This window comes from Malus sylvestris, chromosome 11 (genome assembly GCF_916048215.2).
Source record: "Malus sylvestris chromosome 11, drMalSylv7.2, whole genome shotgun sequence".
NCBI classification, from domain to species: Eukaryota; Viridiplantae; Streptophyta; class Magnoliopsida; order Rosales; family Rosaceae; genus Malus; species Malus sylvestris.
This window is the reverse complement of record NC_062270.1, coordinates 9769073-9787115: the sequence shown is the minus strand read 5'-3', so window position 1 is coordinate 9787115 and position 18043 is coordinate 9769073. Positions and strand designations below refer to the sequence as shown.

The following is an 18043-nucleotide window of genomic DNA, read 5'->3' as shown; positions in this document are numbered from 1 at the left end:
ATGTACCCAACAACAACAAAACAATGTAGGAAATAAGTAAATCATTGAGTTTGAACTTTGAAGGATCACGCATTTTGACCAATGCAATATTGCTCTAACTTAACTTCAATGGAAAATGAATTCAATCACTATAATTACGTTGATAACTCTTTTTTGTTGGATAATTAGTGCATGATAAAAGACAAGAAGTGAAGCCAGCACCAACTAATCACACTTAGCCACAAAATTATAAATAAAATAATATTGGTCGGTCTAAATGACAACAATCATTGGGGAGGACCGACTACCGCAAAGGCGCCAAGGCAAAACATTGGCCGGTGAACGTGATCAAACTTCTCCATCATTGCTGATCAGTCTAGCTTCCAAGTCACATCAGCCGTCCACGTGGCAAGATGAGAACAAATTGGAGGGCCGCCTACTAGCCCACTCATACAATGACAGGTGGTCGCCAATTGTACATGTCGTTGAATTTCCGGTGTCACCGGATGGAAACCGGCTAGTCCGGTCACGCATCGTGTTTAAGTTGTCATTAGGAACCCCTATATATAACTGTCACTGTGACACTAACCATAAACACTGTGAGCAAAAGCAGCTTATTTTCCTCTTGCGACAGTCTAAAGGCTTTTTGGTTAAGTCGAAAGTCGAAATGGCGATCAACAGAATTGCACTGGGAAGCACAGCTGAGTTTGGTCAGGCTGATGCTCTGAAAGCGGCTCTTGCTGAGTTCATCTCAGTCCTCATCTTTGTTTTTGCTGGTGAAGGCTCTGGCATGGCCTTCAGTAAGTCACCCTCTGCATTTCCCGTTCGTTTTATGTGATGTTTGTTCAAATACATTATTTATATTTATTGTCAAACTATGAATCCGAATTATATATTTCAAGCAGGAATCTTACGAATCTGTGTTAAAGTCACGATTTTCATTTTCCACTTTGTTTTACGTAACATTCCCTCAAAACACATTATATTGTCATATTTTAAATCTGTTCTAGCAAAAGAATATTTATTTATTTGGTTATTATGTTGTAGTGCGCATTGCTTAATCTTGTGTTTTCAATTTTGGCAGACAAGCTCACTGACGGTGCATCAACCACACCGGCCGGCCTTGTAGCTGCTGCCCTAGCGCACGCCTTCGCCCTTTTTGTCGCTGTTTCAATCGCCGCAAACATCTCCGGCGGGCATGTTAACCCTGCCGTCACATTCGGTGCCTTCATTGGTGGCCACATCACTTTCGTCAGGACTATCTTGTACTGGATCGCCCAGTTGATTGGAGCCGTCATTGCTTGCTTGCTCCTCAAGCTTGCTACCGGGGGATTGGTATGCCACTAACCCATTGTCCCTAATTAACACTTTCAATCGAAACAACCAATTTTTATAACATGTTAATTGATTTGATGCAGGAAACATCTGCTTTCTCCCTATCGTCCGGCGTCGGAGTATGGAACGCTGTGGTCCTCGAAATTGTGATCACCTTCGGCTTGGTTTACACCGTGTACGCAACCGCCGTGGACCCCAAGAAGGGCAGCATCGGCACCATTGCACCCATTGCCATTGGTTTCATTGTTGGTGCCAACATCTTGGTTGCCGGTGCCTTTGACGGTGCATCCATGAACCCCGCAGTTTCCTTCGGCCCAGCTGTCGTCAGCTGGACATGGGACAACCACTGGGTCTACTGGCTAGGACCATTCATCGGCGCTGCCATTGCAGCCGTCGTCTACGAGCTCATCTTCATCGCCCCAGACACCCACGAGCAGCTCCCCACCACAGACTACTAAGATATTTCTCCTCTTTTTTTTCTCTTTTTCGTTTCAGTTCAAGTTGATGAAATGGGTGGTGGTTTGGTGAAGTTTTGTATTTTCGATGTTGTTAATTGTTGAATTTGATGTGCAAGTTGTATTGTTTTTTTCTTCTGTTCATTGGTGTTCAGTTTTTGAAAAGGAAAAAAAAACGTTTTAGGTGGAAAGTGGCATGCATGCGTTTGATTAAAAAAATTAAGGCTAATTAGTCAGCTAATTATTAATTAAGAGAATACAGACTGGCCTTTTTGGACAACAAAGATGGATGTGCAAGCAGCAGATGCTTTAGGTAGTGGAGAGCAACTCTCATGACCCAAACACACTGTTACTGTGACATTTCAATGTACTTTTGGTACATAATGCTACAATGATGGCGCACCAGTGTCATGAAGGTCCTCATTGTTGTGGTGTAGGTTATATATCTAATGTGGCGGAAAAACTCCTAATAATACCGTTGTAGTTACATTTCTTAACAATCTCAAATAATGCGTGCATCACTTATAAAGTGTAAAAGAGTCCTTCCAAGACTAATTCAAGCGTCAAAGAAGCTTCAATGTTTAACATGACCTTTCTACCCTTGCACGTAGGGCGCACATGAGCAAATTAAGTTAGAATTTAGTACTGTTTTAAAAATTCCCGTCTAGCGCCACCTGGGCGTTAGATGGCTGGCCATCTCCCCGATTAATGCCTAAGCGTTTGATAATTAAGAAATTGTGCTTAGACCTGCTGAGACGCCAGCCTAGGCACTGCCTAAACCCACCTAGGTCGCGACTCAATTAGACAAACAATATATAACTTTAATTTTGTATTTTATTTTTTTAATAAATTGTAAAAGACTTATTGCATACTTAAATGAACGCACATTATATCCTTGGTCCCCATGTTTTCATTTTATTCTAATACTTCATAATATATATGTCATTCTATTTTGTAGTTTATTATGAAATTATATATATTCTAAGTATAAGCAGACACTTATTCACACATAATATAATAGATTTACACACATCCGTCTAGTCCGTCTAGACGCTAGGCTCCAGCCAGCCGCCCGACTAGTGCCTAGTGTCTTTTAGAACCTTGGAATTTAGACGTACAATTTGATTTTGACTATGACTGATAACAAGCTTATTAACAAGGTTAAAAGTACAGAGTTTTTTCACCAATGACATATGAGCCACAATTTGGCAACAAAATTCAAATACAAAAGTACCAAAATTTGGCAACTTTGTGGTCTATATAGAGTGGCTGTTGAGTAAGAGTCCAGCTCATGGATCCGTGACTACAATCCACCCTATAACCTGCAAGCCAAAGCACTCAACAGGAAGCTTAGAGAGAAGAGACAGAGCCAGTTGTCCTATTACACCAACTACAACATTGGCAACCAATAACTAAAAGCTAAGGGACAAAGTCGACGACAAGACGACAACAGATCTTGAAAGAGACCAAAGATTTGGTACAGTAAAAGAGAGGGAAGGAAGGAGGGAAGGAAAAAAAAAAGGGGGGGGGGGGGGGGTGGTTTGAAACAGTAACTTGAGTGGAAAAGGTAATTGTGATTATGTCGTTGAGTAAATAATGGCCTGCGGAAAAGGAGTAATTATATTATCAGCCATGGAATAGGCAAGAAGATGACACAGAACTGTTGATGCACAGAATTGGATCGACGAGATTAAGATGGTGAAATCATAATCATACAAATGACACGAGTGTTTACATGGTAAACTCCAAAACATCCACGGTAGTTTGTAGCATGCGTTTACATAATGTACACAGTGAACTATGTGTGTGTGAGAGAGAGTACACTTTGAGATGCTAATCATAGATGGGGCAATATACTATGTAGAAGCTAGGGTGAACTATGCACATAGAGATAGCTTTGGCGGACCATAATAAAAATGTACACTTAGATTAAAAGCATACCTGCTAGTTGGCATACTGTCCAAACATCCAACCTAAACAAGAGGCTGTAGGGCTGCTTCCTTGATACTGGTTCTATCTGGTCCAACCATCCACAGGCAAGGGACTTTGATCGCAAAAGTGAAAGACAAGGGGGAAGAAGTGGGAACATGTATCATGAGTAAGTTATGCATAAATTTAAAACAACACTTAGGACGGACCACATATAGAACTTTAACTAGATTACACTTTTGTGTAGAGGGATAACAATTTTTAAGCTACAATTTCACTACTACGTGCATCAGAAATCCAATGCATCAAGTGCCAAAATATCATCTACTTCCAACAGTTAATATACTCAAGAGGAATAGGTAGCAGACAAGCAAAACCTGAATAAGAAGAATCCAATGATATTAATCACAATGATAAAAGCTAACAATAACTGAAACATTAGTTAAGGCGTTGATAGAAAATAGAAGATGTTTCCCCTTGTTGCATGGTTTTTGATACATGTGCATTGAAGACTAAAGGAACCACATGGCAGATTCAAAGAGTACATATTTATAGAGGCGCCTTACTGGAGGACCAAGAAAACCATGGCACTTTTCCTGGACAGATCTGACACTGAAAGGTCTTGGCAATACGAACTTTGAAATGGGAGATCCTACTATGGACTTCATATTTTCTTTCTTTCATGGGGAAATTTGGTTAATAAAAAGATATCCTAGTAGTGTAACTCCAACACAAACCCAGGTTTCAAACTGGCGGTTCACCCCAAAACCTCGAAGAAACTGGTAAATATTTTCTGAGTCCATCATTTCTTGGCTAACATGGAAGCGCAATAACTATGTGCACTAAGCATAAATACAGAGGAAATAAGGTAAGTTTAAGAATTCATAAACTGTGCAAAAATTTGAAGCTCGCTTCAATTTATATTTCCCAACAAAAACCTACTAATCGAAACCCAACCACATCCAAGCAGAGCAGACGAACTACCAAATTATCCTAGGTTACTAGAATTTTTTTTAGACTTGAAGGCTTCATATATATGTTGAGAAAATATTCCTAAGTGCAAATTTAGTCAGCAAAATATATGAAAGTTTTGGACCTGTTCTCTACCATGAGTGCCTACTTGGAAAAGTGGAAAGAAGCAACATATCATGGTGGAAAAAAAATCAGAACATACCCTCAGAAAGTTATAATAGCTGAAAGAAAAGGCCAGCGGAGAAATCTGAGGAAAGGCTTTTCTTCTTTATAAAAGGAAGTGCTTGGTACATAAGCCAGGCTGCATGGTAATCACCGACCATTTACAGAAAGAAATCAACAGAGAACGGGAGGGGGACTCGTACATGCAACCAAAAATCAAAACCCAAGGCTAATGGAAACTATGAACTTACTTTCACCAGTCATCCCTGGAGGATACAAGACAATGAATGCAGTGTACCTAGTTGAAAACAAAAATAATATAATTGAAAATAAAATCCTCTTCTGCTTGTATTGTATAACTTTTTGTTGAGTGGTATTGTAACTATATGCTTGTATGTGAACTTTTGAATTTATCATCATAATGAGAAAGAGTAGAACCTGAGATAGGTAAACCAAGATGGACAGCTACCCGTGCAATTAAAAGCATAACGTGGATACCTAATAACCTGCATACAGGTTTGTGATCATAATTTGAAATACGCTATTTAGTTAAACAAAATTTGATTGCATTATAAATATTAAACCAAATTACCTCACTTAAGCTCCAAGCAACAAAAGTTATGAAGACTCATGGCAACTCTTGGACCTACAAAATGCTCAAAATTATGGTCCGCAACTAGTTGTGCACAAGGAACAGACCTCATAAATGTTCATACAAGTTCACAAGAACTAAGCACTTCTGCAGAACTACAGAACCTAGGATTTCTCTTTGCGTACTTTTTCTCAAGTGAAAATGAATCTGATTACATCGCATGCTTATAGCTTTAGAAAGTACGACTGGCAACAAAGGTTTGTAGGCTTTTACCAGAACCATATTTTATATTTCTTACCAAAGTTCTTAAAGATATATGTGGAATATTAGAACCTGGACACCAGGATGTGTGAACGCTCGTGCATAAGTTTTCTCCACAGATTAGATAGCCAGTCAGGTTGGGATACATTCAGTGTTCTTGATTGAATGCAAGGGACAGGAAAAGATTATACTTGCACGAGGAAGAACCTATACGTTCTTCATTGTGATACTTTTATCCTTCTTCCTTTAGTTCAAATCATGGTCACTGGATTACCCCAGTTTGGGTTGAACCGCATAAAGAATACTGATTTAAAGTATATATGTTATTGATCTTTACCTAGTATCCTTAAATTATCTTATCTAGCAACTTTACTTGATCTCGGGAATTTGAAATTGGGGTCTTGAAATCCATAACAATAGCCATAATATGCATTCAAGTCCATGCTTAAACAAACATCCCTTTCATCATTCTCTCACCATGTAACATATTCACAGAATGCTCGTCATATCTCAAATAATCAAACCCATAAGTGTTTTTAGTGCTTAAACTGAAACTAAAACAACAAACAGATAAAACTGAGAGAAAGAACAGGAAGAAAACGTCATGGGTTTGGCGCACAACATACAAAAAATGCGCCCTTCCTACCCATTGCATCAGAGGCAACACCACTCCACTCGGCACCAGACCTCAATTTTCAGAACACATATAAACACAAAACCCATAAACCTAATAAATTTGAAAAATATACCTTATATAGATATTGGGTTCTACTTCTGTGAACACAAAAAATAAATTAAATATTGGGTCTTTCAGAAAACCTACCAATTGCTCCGTGTATAACTTCCAAGAACTGTGCCATTTGCAGCAAATCTGCAGCAAAAAAAAAAAAAATGTAACCCAACACTTCATTTAAAAAACAAATCTTTATCTAAATTTCATCAGAATTTAAAACAAATGGAACTAAAATACTGACAGATAAGGTGTCCAGCAGAAGCGTAGGCTCCATTGACGGCGTTGGTGGAGACGAAGCTGCTCAAGCTTAGACAGGGACAAACTGGCCTGCAATGAGATAATTTTGATATGAGGAACAACAAAATTTGAATAAAAAAATGAAATTTGGGGAGGTGGGGTTTTGAGTGTTGAGGGGGTTTTACCATGCAGTGGCCTGAAGGGAGTTGTAGGCCTAGAGATAATAGGTTGGATTTGGATTTTTAGCTTTATCACTAGAAAGTTTTGCCCGCGCGTTGCTGCGGGAATAGAAATTGTGTGAAAAATTGTATTTCAAAGGTATACACACCTCAAGTTATATCACATTTAATTAAATTATCAAGAACATATTGATGCACTTAATATGGAAATTCATAAACTATTTGACAATATGAAATCAAGTAATCTCCGAAGATGATAATGGATCTTAGAAAGTAGAAATCCAACCTCATATATATTAAAACAATTAACAAATTATTAGTGAATGATCACAAAAAATGTATAGAAAAGTAATTCAACTCCTTAACTTCAAAAGGGGAAAGATAAAGAAAAAACAGGTTCTAAGTTCTGAGTTCTTACCGTACTGAAAATTATGATATTGTTTTAACATGAACTCGGGTTGATTTCCATCACCCGAAAATTCCAAAAACATATAAATAGAAAACTGAGAAGTAGCACATACCAGTTTTGTACATTACATTTCAGCACACATTCATGCGAAGGACTTAGAACTAAAGAACGACACATGAAACCAAAATAAACACCTGTAGTCCTGATGGAAATGGAACATGAGGATAACCTACACCTGAGAAATGAACTGAGAAGCTGAATTATGCTGAAAAAAAATAGATGCTTTAAGAAGATTCATTATCTTTGCTGAAACCACAAAAGATGAAATTAGAGGATCTTGCATTTGGAATTCACCTAATTGAGCACTAAGCTCCAACAATTGGCTCTGAGTAAGTGAAACGATGATAGATTAAGATACGCTATAGAGGTCAGGTGCATAATTACCATGATATCAGTTGAATCTAAGAAGAAACACAGAAACATCAGTTCCGTCCAATTTGCACAAAAATTGAAAAACCAAATAAGCAAATACAATTTTTATTTGAGATATGAAAACATATTACAGCAAAGACCAAAAAGAAGGCACAACCAAGTTTAATAACCTAAAATCCATCAACCCTAAACCTTAATTCCGTCAAAATACCCATAATACCTGCAAAGAAACTATTTGCATGATTCACAACCAAAAAGAGTGTAAATACACCAATTTTTGCTCTTAAATTCAAAAGCGGAGAAAATTAGGATTAGAGTTTCACGATTCTTACCCAAATTTGGCTACGTTCAAACCTACCCATAGCCATTCTAGTTTGTACAGCCTCAAGTCATCATCACCCCAAAGAATGTTAAACATGTAAAATGGAAATGAATCAATTCCCTAAAATTTTGAAACTGGGGATATTCCGAATATGGACAAAAACCTAGAATATCTTACCTTCTTGTGTATAGCACGTCCTCCAGAATCCACAGCTGAAAACAGAATGAAGTTCAGAGTAAGATGAAGAAGAAGAAGAAATGGAATTGTCCATATGAAAAAAAATGAGAGAACTAAGAGGGTGAAAGCAAACATACCCAATTGCAATCCAATGATATAGCCTGGAAAAACATTTCACAGGGACAAAAAAAAAGTGAAATTAAAAACCCTATTGAATCAAATGAAGAATTTTTTAGAGTGCAAATAGTTAGTATTATTAACAAGAAGAAGCTTGATACCTTGAAATGCAAAAGTATGTGCCTATAATGCAATCCGAAAAAACATGGAATAGCAGCTATCAGAGAATTGAAAATTTACTAATAAAATGAACCAAAGACCAATTTTGAATAATCAGGAATGATGATGTTTTAACATTGACATAGTGTGTTTGTATGTGAGAGAGAGATGGAAATAGAGTTAGAGTTAGACAAATGCAGAAATCAACCTTAAGATTCCCTCTGGTTCAAATGGTGCAAGCACCATTGAGGAGAATCAGACGGCAGAGGTCGATAGTCCGGAGAATTAACAATGTATTCCTGAAACACAAAGGATTAAAAAAATTCGATTATCATCAATGAAATGCACTAATACAGAACTTAAATTCTGATATTCAATTATCCACTTACCAGAGAAGGACCATGAGAATGACTTTTATTCTTCTAAAACAGGATGTTGATAAAGGTTATGCTTGCCCGGAATAACTGGATTGATAAAGTGAAAATTTTGATGCTTTAAGATCTGAGCTAAAAGTTGAAACTTCAACTTTCCAACTCAGGAAGAAATAACACTGAAATGCACAAAATAAAAGGCTTGATTTCCAAACCATTAAAAGGAAATTAAGAAATTAATTTATATTTAATTTGGGTGTGGGATTTGAACAGAAAACCCATTTGTTCCATCCTCCAGATTCATGCTTTTTTTCTTCCCTTTTTGCACCCACTCCTGTCGACGATAATTTTCCACTTGTCTTTTATTTTTTAATTATTTGACTCGATCAAAACATGGAATCACATTTTCTCAGCCACCAAACTAAAAATCAAAGCAGATCAGAAAAGTACACCCAAAACTTGAAAAAATTAAATCACACACAATCAGAAAAATAGAAAACTCACAAGTAAACGTTTGATCGTATCCTTAACTTTTCCTGAAATAAAAAATCAAAACACATCAGAGAACCACAAATAAACCACGGAAAAAAAAAATTAAAATCCCATGTGGCAAGAAAACCAATTAACTCACCAAAGAACTTTAGATCGCATAGGCAAAAAAACGATTCGAAATTAACCCAGATCGACAACCACAACGAAAATCACAAAGTCCATAAATAAGGAAAAGCAGAGGATGGAAAATTTTCCAGTAAGAAAACGACCATGGGTAAGAGGGATGTAAAGCAAGAAAACTGCCGTACTTAATCGGCGAGAAAAACCCGACAATGGCCGAGAACGACGGGCATCAAGAACAACGACCGCGTGGAAGAGGAAAAAAACCCTAGGTTCCAGAAGAATCAAAAACTAATAATGGAGAGAGAGAACCGAAGCACCCAAAGAAATCGAAACCAGAGAGGATGAACGCGTGGCTTGGGAGGGTAAGGTAGTCATTTTACTGTAGAAAGATGGCAAAAAAATAGCTTAACAAACGAATTGAGGGGCATTTTGGTCCGCACACTGCCCTAGAACAGTAACCAAATGTTTGGGTTTTAGTATATATAGAATTTCTGCCTTTGCGAATTTCAACAGTTGGGACTAAGAATTCGTGTGGTGCCACTCAATATTACGATCTAATGGTATTCTTCTTCATTTAAAAGTGAGAGATCTTATATTCAAATCTCGTGGATGGTAAGTTCGATACCAAATTAAATTATCCATTTTCTGGCTTAGCCGAACCCCTATCCCCTTAATGTAAAAGTATCGATATATTAAAAAAAAAAAAAAGAATTACAGACGTGACGGGAGATAATGGTGATGGTTGGGTTATCACTTTGGATTGGGCCTAAGTGGGTCAAGGATATTTATGGGCTTCAGCAACTACTTGATGGGCTGGAGTCTCAATTATAAGTCCACATACCCTCCTTATAAATCTTGTTGTGCAGTTTGTCGATGTTTATTGATGAGAAAGTGATTTTGGCACACTTTATTAACATCTTATATTTCTTGTTTAATCATGAATGTTGATTTTATTTGATTTATCCAATTCGATGACCATAAATATAAAGAGTATGTGAGAAGCTAAAAACGGTGCATAAATACCACTTCATCTTCCCTTATTTATGTGGTTGTGCCTATGTATTCTATTCATTCTCCGTTGGTTGATTCAGTTATCTGGACAATCTCTTCTAACTCAAGAGTATATACTTGCAGAAACTTGGAAGTTTCGAACAGCATCGGACATCTACTGCTCTAAATCAGTGGCCCTAAACCGTTATTTTTCAATTGAAACCATAGATCATATATTCAGAGAATGGATGGAACAAAATTTCTGCATGATTGATCTATTATTGTAAGTATTAACATTTGGGATGTTGATACCGATAGGCTCATATTGTGGTTATTTGGAAGTATTTAAAATAACTAAAAATGCTTTCAGATTACTAAAAGTGATTATGACAATGTTTGATGAAAAACGTTAATTATGCATGTGCGCGAGCACATGCTTTTCTTTTAAGGAGCGCTTCAAATACTTTCTACATTTCTAAGAAAAGCCAAATATTGTTGTCAAATTAGCGTGCAAAGCTATCAAGTTTAATGTGGTTGAAAAGCGATAGTAATAAGGTTTTCACTTTTCACCACGAAGTGCAACACATAGATGGAAGTATATATCTTTGAGAAAATTAAAAGTAAAGTAGATATAAATAGGCTTTCTCCTTGATATTAAGCTGTTATGCAGTTTGTAATAGATGCCATATTCGTTCCATACTTGTTGTTCGGGCCAAATATTAACCCAAATATTTGTTTTCTTACTTTGGTGTTGGTTTTGATCATCTTGTTTGCCGCATGACTACTTTGTGTACTTTTCGGTTTGTTGAATAAGAAAAAGGAAAGATGAGTACTTTAAGTAGGCACTACAAAGGTGATGCAGATTGATTGTATACGTGGAACCATAACTGGAAATGATCAATTATTTAACTTCAATCTGGACATTGACTAACTGGAACAAGCAGATTCGGATATCATATCTAGGCACTGTAAAAAAGATAATGTTAATATCTCTACAATTCTTACCAAATCTGATGTGCAATCCATTGAAATGCTAAAGTTGGATAGAAAGGAAATATAATATAAAGATATATTTGACAAAGAACATGTGGTTGCTTTAGAATAATAGGAAATTTAATTCAGGGTAGAGCACAAGGATTTTCCGGTAGTTATTGTGTTGTATTAACTTTTAGTGGCCTTAACTTTTAACTGTTGGAAAGGTAATCAGTGTTGCTAATTGATTGTTTTTACAACAACAACAACAATAAATTTCCGATAGCTCCAAGTACTTCGTATTTTTTTAATCTTTTTCAAAGTCTTTCAAGGTTTTTCTCTACCCTTTTTGCCCTGAGCATTCATCTCAGTCTCATTTTCTAACTGAAGCATTCTTAGGTCTTCGGTTCACGTATCCAAATCATCTTATTAACTGACTTTCTTGTTAACTACATTGCAATGTATGGGAATTGAAGGGAAAATCAAGAAGAAATAATGATTACAGAAGGATGAACACAAAGAGTTTTAGAGAGAGAGAGAGAGAGAGAGAGAGAGAGAGAGAGAGAGAGAGAGAGAGAGAGAGAGAGAGAGAGAGTTTAGAGAGAGAAATAGGATTTGTATTAACTGACTAAATGAAGATTACACACACTATTTTTATAAGAGAAATCCTAACTACTTTAACCAAATACTAATAACCTTACTAACTGTATTTGTAACTGTTTTGTTGACTTGTACCCTTAATACTCCCCCTCAATCTCAACCGGGGAAACCCAGTTTGAGATTGGAAGAACATCTGTTGTCACGCCCCGATCCCGACATACGTCCAAAATCGACACGTGACATCCCTAAATGCCCGTAACTCCACATACCCCGCCATTTGGGTATGCACAAAATATAATTCAAGATCCAAATGCATAATAATTTTGCGTATACTTTATGGCTGCATCTAACCTCTTCGTTAGACTGCCTACGTACCCTCAATAGGGATCAAGCTATTCGTAGTTTAACTTTTCTCTACACTCGAATATTCATCACATAAACTACCATATTTCAACATAATTCACAATTCAAAGCGTGCAACATCTCAAGGAACAATCGACGAGGCGCAATAATAATCTATAGCCATATTGGTCAACGGTATATCATAATCATAACAATTACATCCAACAACAACCAATAATCACACCAAATAATAACCCATACTACACACTGACATGCAGGGCTAGAGCGACACAGTTCGGTCGAAGCTTACATCTCTGAAGCTGAAATCAAATCCAAGGAAGCAAGTCACCAAAGGGATTCCGGACCACTCAACGGAATCAAACTCAGGATACGATTCTAAACCATCACTCAACGGAATCGCGGAGTACCATGCATATAGAACCACCCAATGGAATACAAGATGGATACGATTTCGGACCATCACTCAACAAAATCGCATAATAGAAGGGATTCAGGACCACTCAACATAATCAAACTCAGGATACGATTCCGGACCATCACTCAACGAAATCGCGGAGTTCCATGCATATATAACCACCCAATGGAATACAAGATGGATACGATTTCGGACCATCACTCAACAGAATCGAGTGGAAGACCAAGGAATACAACAACGGCTTGAAGAAACAATACAAGAACCAAGTACTTAATTTAGAAGGCTGAATGACACAAAAAATGAAATAAGGAAACAATATGTGAAACAAGTGTCTAAATAACAAACCCTATGACAATAGGTTAACGGTCAACTACTAGCCCTCACATTTAATCACATCAATCCAATCATACAATACAAACCATATTTCCAAAGCATAAGTCAAATCATACTTAATGAAAATAGATCGATGGCCAGAAATAAAAATAACACTTCAATAGAATTCACATTCAATAAACATAGGTCTATAGTATGTATGTATGTGTGTGTATATATATATATATGTAATAATTCACATTTCAATAGAATTTCATTTATAACCCATATCATATTCACAGATGATATTAATATAAGAAATCAAGGTAATAGCTATATCACATATATTCAAGTCAATCTCAAACCAATGTGGTCCCACTAGATTTTACTTAGCCTTCCATAGTACTAATTTTATTAATTAGAACGTTTCGAGACATGTCGACCAAAATCCCATCGCGATCTGACAATCGGATATCCGCCAACTACTAGAATTAAGTGGTGGTTAACAATATATTTTACAAACTTAGAAATCCAATTAGGGAAGATCCGTACGTCGGATTCCCGATCCGTAAGTGTTTGTACCATACTTGACCAATCCCGAAACTACCGAGCACCGGCCAACGCTATACTGTCAAGGACCCAGAAGAGTTCCCCTCCGACCAGGAGGCCAATCACTACTCGACACGTGTCAAGATTAGAAGCCAATCAGAGCGCAGCACGTGTCAACATCAAGAACCAATCATAACATGACACATGTCAATGTGACAAAGCTACAAGTTTTTCTATAAATAGGGGTCATTCCCCCACAATATTGCCTAATGCCATTTGTGTTAAATCATTCACAAGAACTCACTAAATTGAGAGCTTGATCCTTTGTACTTGTGTAAGCCCTTCACTACTAATAAGAACTCCTCTACTCCGTGGACGTAGCCAATCTGGGTGAACCACGTACATCCTGTGTTTGCTTCTCTGTCTCTATTCATTTACGTACTTATCCTCACTAGTGACCGAAGCAACCAAGCGAAGGTCACAAAACCTGACACTTTCTGTTGTACCAAAATCTTCGCTGATTTTGTGCATCAACATTTGGCGCCGTCTGTGGGAACGACACTTATTCCTACTCTCTTCAGCTGTGTCAAGCTGGTTTCTATCATTCGTACACTTTCTTTTGACCAGGCATCCCTCTCCAACATGGGAAGCGAAGGAAGCCACATCACACAGAATGACACCCCCCTTGCACATAGTGCGAAGCAACGAAAGAAGGAAGGAAAACGAGTTCTTCTTCAAGCTAAAGTCGATGAGTTGGAAGCTCAGAACAACAAGATAGCAATGAGGAATGAGGTCCTCCAGGAGCAATATGAGAAGCTCTTCGAGACACTTCACGAAGCTAGGCAAGCTCAGACACGCGAGCTTGTTGCCCCCGTGGAAGTCAACCATCAACTGGGTGCCCTCCAGCATGGAGGGTCACATGCATTCGACATAGATATCCCTGATAGGGAACAAATTACCCCTCGATTTGATAATCAACATGAGGCTTCTCTTAACCCGGTTGCTTCGACCCGAACCATGAGAAGCGGAGGGAGACACCTCTTTGCTGAAGGGGCAGAAGGATCGAAAGCCGTCTTTCGCGATTGTCGGGATTTCCTGAAGCAACGTCGAGAGAATTCCATCCATATAAGCTCAAAGATCAATGACCCAAGGATTTCTGAGAGACTCGGTCCCCTGCCACGGCCCGAGCCGGCCACCAACTTGGGGAATGGGCAACAAGTCCTAGAAAGACATGAGGGTACAGGGGACTCAGAGGTGTTTCGACAGACATACCCTGGAAGCCAGTACAGCGAGTCCAGGGAAAAATCACATGCCATTGATCAAACCTTCCTAATTCCAAGAGGAGATGGAGATTTACGAAAGAAAGCTCCAGTGGCACATAACTCCGCTCAGGACCCCCTTGTCCTACAACTTCTTGAGGAAGTAAACAAGTTGAAGGCTGAACGTCAGGCTGAAATACCTGACTGGAACCAACCCAGGCCTGGCCCTCTTACAAGGAGGATCCTCAACACCCCCTTCAAGCAAAGACAAAGCAGAAGCTTGGCTTGCAACTTTATACTGGGAAAGAGGACCCGATTGAGCACCTTAACCTCTTTGAGTCCACCATGGCATACCGGATGCACACCGACGAAGAGCGATGTCTTCTCTTCCCCTCCACCCTCTCTGGCGGAGCTCTAAATTGGTATTGTCGTCTTACACCTGAGACGGTAGACTCATTTGAGGAATTGAGGAAACTATTTGTTTCCCAACACATTTTCCAAACCGATCGCTTGCACTTTGCAGATGACTTGTACACTATCCGCCAGAAGCCAGACGAGTCATTACGTATGTATGCTGGCCGCTTCAGCCATGAATACTCCCGGTGTGCCGAGGCAGACGACAAGACTGCCCTCAAAGCCTTCACGGCAGGCCTACGTGATTGTTTCTTTAAATACATGATCAATGCCAATACTTGGAAGACTTACTCTGAGGTGATGGCGCAGGCTTATAACCATGCCTCTGCCGAGGCAAAGACATATCAGGAGTCCCCCATGGCGCTAGAAGGAGGGTCCCCCTACAACCATCCTTTATCAACAAGTGGGAGGTGGAAGCCAGACTCACCTAAATGAGAAGACCTCGACTTCCCAAACAGCAGTGGCACCTCCCCATGCCTTGCATAATGCTTCACCGAATCAACAGACATATCAATTTCAAGGCAAGAGGAAGGATTTCCATCCTCACCACTCTCCTTTCAGTAAAAAGAGTAAGGGACACTATCCCGATAACCAAGGGTATCGCCACAATAACGCTCGCCCCCAGGCAGTCAATGCAGTGGGTCAAACCCGCGTCAAGATACCCCCTACCCCAAGGTATGAGACATACACGCCCTTGAATGCCACATGCGCGGCCATTTACCCCAGCATAGCTCACCTGATACCAAAGCCAAAGCCGAGGCACCCAGATTACACGCCCCCGAATAACGCGGGCATGTTTTGTTGCTACCATGAGCATAACGGCCATGATAGCGAGAAATGTATCATCCTCCGTGATCGTATTGAAGCTTTGGCACGAGAAGGAAAAATTGATCAATTCCTTCTTCACCCTCAAAGGGATAACCGTAACCAACGCCAGGTGAATGTCATATATTCCATAAGTGGCGGCACACCCATATCTGAATCTTCCAATAGGGCCATGAAAAACAGTGAACGAAGTCTGAGGCCTGGTCACCAAGTGTTTCACGTGGAAGACATCAGGGGAGGGAAGTATCAAAAACCTAACTGGGATCCGATATGTTTCTACCCTGAGGAAGAAAGAGGCATCATCTACCCTCATAACGACCCATTGATCGTGGAGGCTCACATAGCCAACTTTGATGTTCGACGAATCCTCGTAGACACGGGGGCTTCGGTCAATATCATGTTTGCCGAAGCTTTCAGGGCACTCAGTGTAGCTGAACACTTGCTCGATCGCTCGATTTCTCCTCTGATAAGCTTCTCCGGTGATATCGTGCAACCCTTAGGGAGCATACATTTACCCTTTACTATTGGTACAGGCCCTTACACGGCTACCATTACCACTAACTTCCTAGTGGTTGACTGCCCAACGGCATACAATGTCATCTTTGGGCGCACAGGCATCAATGATCTCAAGGCTATGGTATCCACGCATATGTTGTTGATGAAATTTCCAACCCCCCATGGCAACGGCTACATCAGAGGAGATCAGCTTAGTGCACGATCATGTTACAACACTTCAGTTAAGCAACAACACTTGCCCGGACCCAAGGAAACCCTGTCTGTACATGACCAAGTCACAAAGACCAGCCTAGATGAAGCGAACTTGGATCTTCCTGATAGCAACAATCAACCCGATGATCCTCGAGATGACTCTTTCACCCAGCAAGCCCAACCTGCTGAAGAGTTGGAGAAGGTACCTATCTCAAGAGATTATCCAGATCGCATGGTGAAGATTGGCACCACATTGTCACCACCCCTTCGGTTAGCATTGATATCTTTTTTAAAAGAGAACACTGAAGTCTTCGCCTGGTCATACGAGGACATGCCAGGCATCTCTCCCGATGTCATCTGTCATCGTTTGAGTATTGACCCCAAGATCAAGCCGGTGAGACAGAAGCGAAGATCTTATGACGCTGAACGATACGAGGCAATGAAAGCAGAAGTTGAAAAACTCAAAGGCATAGGCTTTGTCCGCGAAGTCAATTACCCGACATGGGTAGCAAATGTGGTCCTTGTTAAGAAAAATCCGACCAAAGAAAGTCTTTTGCTTCAAAAGGTCTTGTGGAGAATGTGTGTTGACTACACCGACCTAAACAAAGGGTGTCCGAAAGATAGCTTCCCTCTTCCTCTTATTGACAGACTTATAGACTCTACGGCCGGGTGTGAACTCCTGAGCTTCATGGATGCTTACTCAGGATACAACCAAATCCTCATGAACCCTTCGGATCAAGAACACACAGCCTTCACTACCGACAGAGGACTATACTGCTATAAAGTCATGCCTTTCGGCCTAAAGAATGCAGGAGCGACTTATCAGAGACTAGTCAACTCAATGTTCGCCGAGCAGATTGGGAAGAGCATGGAAGTTTACGTTGATGATATGTTAGTCAAGAGCAAACATGCTGACCAACACATCACCAACCTATCTGAAACTTTCACTATTTTGAAGAGGTATCGAATGAGGTTAAACCCCAACAAATGTGCCTTCGGCGTAGGCTCTGGCAAATTCTTAGGTTTCATGATTAGCCAACGAGGCATTGAAGCTAATCCCGAGAAGATCAAAGCAATCCTCGACATGAAGGAACCGGTAACTTCAAAGGACATCCAGAGCCTTACTGGCAAGGTGGCAGCCTTAACCAGGTTCATTTCTAAGGCCACAGACAAATGTGCTCCCTTTTTTAAAGCACTTAA

The 18043-nt window shown here is 39.5% G+C and overlaps 1 protein-coding gene, 1 long non-coding RNA gene and 1 pseudogene across 6 annotated transcripts; 1 reads left to right on the top strand and 2 right to left on the bottom strand.

Moving 5' to 3' along the window:
* The first annotated feature begins 561 nt into the window (after positions 1–561).
* On the top strand, positions 562–1907 carry LOC126590926 (aquaporin TIP1-2-like). The gene is made up of 3 exons (XM_050256444.1): positions 562–779; positions 1064–1314; positions 1398–1907. Exons 1-3 carry the CDS (start codon positions 647–649, stop codon positions 1770–1772), a joined length of 759 nt encoding a protein of 252 aa, XP_050112401.1. The 5' UTR covers positions 562–646; the 3' UTR covers positions 1773–1907.
* An 848-nt stretch (positions 1908–2755) lies between these two features.
* LOC126590209 (uncharacterized) lies at positions 2756–7125 on the bottom strand (annotated as a pseudogene).
* A 132-nt stretch (positions 7126–7257) lies between these two features.
* On the bottom strand, positions 7258–9700 carry LOC126590927 (uncharacterized). 5 transcript variants are annotated; one of them, XR_007612198.1, is made up of 6 exons: positions 9453–9673; positions 9326–9357; positions 8840–8914; positions 8008–8749; positions 7598–7704; positions 7258–7478 (listed from the first exon to the last, which is right to left on the bottom strand). It is a non-coding gene; the product is annotated as an uncharacterized LOC126590927 (long non-coding RNA). The 5 variants fall into 5 exon arrangements; XR_007612199.1 differs by having other exon boundaries at positions 7598–8209; positions 8312–8749; XR_007612200.1 differs by having other exon boundaries at positions 7598–8749; positions 9622–9700.
* Positions 9701–18043: the final 8343 nt, after the last annotated feature.

What these genes read in the sequence shown, in the direction of transcription:
- LOC126590926 (XM_050256444.1), top strand. Translation starts at nt 647, where the DNA reads ATGGCGATCAACAGAATTGCACTGGGAAGCACAGCTGAGTTTGGTCAG. An exon ending in AGGCTCTGGCATGGCCTTCA is followed by an intron (nt 780 to 1,063) that starts GTAAGTCACCCT and finishes CAATTTTGGCAG; the next exon opens with ACAAGCTCACTGACGGTGCA. An exon ending in AGCTTGCTACCGGGGGATTG is followed by an intron (nt 1,315 to 1,397) that starts GTATGCCACTAA and finishes GATTTGATGCAG; the next exon opens with GAAACATCTGCTTTCTCCCT.